This window comes from Apis dorsata, unplaced genomic scaffold, assembly GCF_000469605.1.
Source record: "Apis dorsata unplaced genomic scaffold, Apis dorsata 1.3 scaffold_492, whole genome shotgun sequence".
NCBI classification, from domain to species: domain Eukaryota; kingdom Metazoa; phylum Arthropoda; class Insecta; order Hymenoptera; family Apidae; genus Apis; species Apis dorsata.
This window is the reverse complement of record NW_006263725.1, coordinates 91,513-95,574: the sequence shown is the minus strand read 5'-3', so window position 1 is coordinate 95,574 and position 4,062 is coordinate 91,513. Positions and strand designations below refer to the sequence as shown.

The 4,062-nt window shown below is 17.2% G+C and overlaps 1 protein-coding gene across 3 annotated transcripts in view; it reads left to right on the top strand.

The window, feature by feature from the left end:
• Positions 1–3,091: 3,091 nt before the first annotated feature.
• Positions 3,092–4,062, top strand: part of LOC102671763 (caskin-1) — a 13,425-nt gene continuing 12,454 nt past the window's right edge. For all 3 annotated transcript variants that reach the window (XM_006620241.2, XM_006620240.2, XM_006620239.2), the window contains exon 1: positions 3,092–3,398. In XM_006620241.2, the coding sequence (XP_006620304.1) occupies positions 3,107–3,398 (292 nt within the window). In that variant the 5' untranslated portion in view covers positions 3,092–3,106. The remainder of the gene's footprint in view (positions 3,399–4,062) is intronic.

Here is a 4,062-nt window from a genome sequence, read left to right as displayed (position 1 = left end):
TAATTCATTAAATATATTAATTAAATAATAAAATATATTTAAGTTTATTTTCATATTATATTGAAACTTTCTCAATATATACTATTAAAAATATTTATTATTATTATTTTATCCAGAATTTTTAAACAAAATATGATTAAATATGTTTAATGGAATTAAACATGATTTAAATATATTTATTATATTTAAATTATATGTAATTTATATTTAATTATATCACACATGTAAAAATAATATGAGAAGAAAATAATTATTATATAATAATATTAAAATAATTATTAAAATAATTATTATATAATAATATATATATAATAATTTAACATTTATGTCATTTATATAGTAATAAAATATGTAAAATATATTTAAAATATTTTATATAAAAATATATATTTATATAAAAATTTATAATTTAATTTTACAATTATAATTAGAATGGGAAAATAATTAGGGAAGATCGATTAAAAAGTAATGAACTTTTATTTATATTTTTAAAAAAAATTAGATGAGCATTCACAATTAGTTTATAGTTACGTATCTCTTTATAAACATGCCAAATGTTGATGCTACATACAATCTTGAACAAATATCACTTAAAATGAAATTCAATATATATTCAATGTTAACAAAGTATAAGCAATTTTGAAATCATTATCACGAAAAATGCAATGATTTTATTTTGAATATCATCACATATGATGTGTGATACAGTTGAATTTATGATGTGTGAACAGTTGAATTTATCATGATCCAAAAGTAAAAATACAGAATATAGAATAAAAATCTTTTTATTCAAAAAATATTTTAAAGTTAACGAATTCAAGTTTTTTGAAATGTGAAATTGAATAATAAAATAATTGCCTTTTATTAAAAAAAAATTATTTGGTCTGAATATCTTATACAAAATTAAATATTATATATAGATCTCAATTTGAAATTTTTTTTTATTAATTTTATTATGTGAAAATTTCTTAACTATTACATTGAAATAATAAAATATTTGAAATCCCATTTATAACATCCTTTCAAGATTCCATCAATTAAAATAATTAATTTTATATAAATTTTTTCTTACATATATTTTAATTAGATTATTTAAAGAAAATTAGCATAGAAATTAATAATTAATTATAAATATCTAATTGTTAATTATAAAATCTGATTTTTAAATCATATTTTAAGAATTTCGATTAAAATAGATATATATAATAGATTCCAATCTGAAATCCTTTTTAAAATTTTATTATTATTATAATATATTTCAAATAATTTATTCATAAAAATTTATTCATAATTTTTATTCATAAAAATTTAATTATTAATTACAGGAAATTTTTTATAGAAACTTTTTTATTTTATATATGTATTTTTATAATAAATTATTATTAAAAATGAATCAAGATTTTTCGAATGCATTCTTGATCCAATATAATCATATTGCGAGCTTAAATTACTCAAGCAATCTACTTTGAACGCTTTCTCTGATGTATAACTTTAACGAATTGTAAATTGAGGATAGAAAATATTGATAAGATTTAATAGCAATATTTCTTTATTATCCATTGTATTAATAATTAATGTAAGTGTATTAAATTAATGTAAATTCTTAGTTAATTATTTTAAAAAATATCTTTTATGTAAAATGATTTATTATATTAAATATATTATTAAATAATATATACATTATTTCTTCTAATTCTATTTTAAAATAAATTTTTTAATAAGTTAGTTTTTAATTTTTAAAATATTTGCAAGATGTTCAAAATTTTATAAATATTTATTTGTAACATATAAAATAGATCACTTAATATAATTATTTTTTTTTTTCATTGTGAATTAGTGAATAAATCATTATTTTTTTTAAATTTAAATTAATATTATAGATTATACAATTTCGAAAGAAGGACTTTAAAGATGTTTATATTCGATTTTTTTTATTTTTTTTTAAAGACAATTTTTTTCAAATTATATTCGATTTTATTATGTATATATAATCTTATATATACATAATAATTCTTTTTAAAAAACAAGTATTTTTTTGTTTTCGATTTTGTTGAATTTCTGATAAATATAAAAAATTATAAAATCATATGTAAATAAATTAAAGATATTCTTGTATAAAAAGAAGAAATTAATACTATTTAACGAAAAATATCAAAAATTAAATGTTAGCATCTTAGGATTTCTCAACAATTCTTATTTCTTTTAAATATGAATTATAATAATTATAAAAATAATAATTTTTATGTTAATTTATTTAGTAGTAAATGATAAAAAAAAAAGAAAAAAATATTGTTTAATTAATACAAGATAACAAATAAAAATGTAGCTTTTAGAATTGTATATTTCGCATTATATAGTAGTACATATTAATAGAGAAGTATATAATTCATAAGCAATAATATTATATTCAATTATATTCAATTATATTCAATAACATTCAATAACATTGAATTCCTTAATATAAAGAAATTATATAAAATTTTATTCAAATTTTGAGAAATTTGAGGATAATTCATTTTATTTTTTTTTTTTAAATTAGATATTAATTATTCAAAACTTAATTTCAGAACAGATTAGCTTCAGTTCTATTTTTTGAATTGAATATTTAGTAATAATATCTTTTTGTTTTATGTTATATTATTTATATTTTGTATTTAATATACAAAAATATTTATTAAAATTAAGTATCTACATTTAGAATGTTAAATTTTAGAAAATCTGAGATAATTTCTAGTGATCTTGTTTTGATCTTTATATAAATTTTCAGAGTTTGGAATTATAAATAGTTTGGAATTATATTTTTTAACATCGCATCATTTATAATAAATAAAATTTTAATTGATTAATTAATAACAATAATTAAGATACTCATATTACATGATTCATACTCTATTTGAACTTATCTTTATTGTTTTCTTTTTTACATATATATATCTTTATGAATAAGATATCTCATATTGTATTTTATAGTTCTTCTTAACAGTTAAACTTTTAAGTGCTTTTTGAAATACCATATAATTTTTATAAATGCAATTAAACTTATAAAAAGTATTGTATAATGTTGATGACAATAATAATATATCATATTGAATAATGAACTAACAAAATGAATTTGTGTGCAGTTGGCGGTATGAATCGGCCGTCCAAAGCTGTGACCCAAGTGAAGAAAGTGGCCCCACCAGCTGTACCCGATGTATTTCGACATTCTGGTTCTTCCTTCGGTTCTGCTGGATACGCAAGTAGTGAAGATAGTTGTTTCCTGCCCGGAAGTGGACCAGGAACAACCGATGAAAGTTCTTACGGTGTGCCATCTGGGAAAAGTCCGGGGCCTATTTTTACCCATCCTGGGTTTGCCTTTCCACCAGTTGTTGGCAAATATGCCCATGCTGAAGATCAAGGTGTGATGCTCATTGAATTACTGTTTTTATTAAAAATAATATACTTACACATTGATTATATGCTGTATTGATTGTAATAATTTATTATTTATTTATTATCATTTATTCATCTTCAGACTATATTCTTATTCATATCTTATTTCAAGCACATATATTTTCTTTTTTTTCGAGTTTTATTTATAATATAAGTCATAAGTTTATTTCTAAAAGATATATTTATTAACAAAAGTTAAAAAACAAATCAATTATTTGCGATTATATTTATATTTTTCATTTTCTAAATGAAATGAATAGATTAAATCTAAAAATAACATAAGAAGATAACATATATCAATAAATAATAAGTTTTTCGATTATACATAAAAAATAAAAATAATAAATATAAACAAATTTGAAAAAGATTAGTTTATTTTTTATCTTTTAACAATAAGAGTATATTTCAATTATTAATGATTACTTTGATTATCAATAATATATATGTATATATGTTAATAAATAAATATTTTTCTTTCGTAGATATTTTATTTGTAAGATAAATATTTTTATATAAACATTTGTTATTAAAATTTATTGTTTTTTTAAGAAATAAAATATGAATCATTTTTAATAATTATAACAAAGCTATTTTATTATTTTATTATTTAATATTTAATTTTTTTGTATT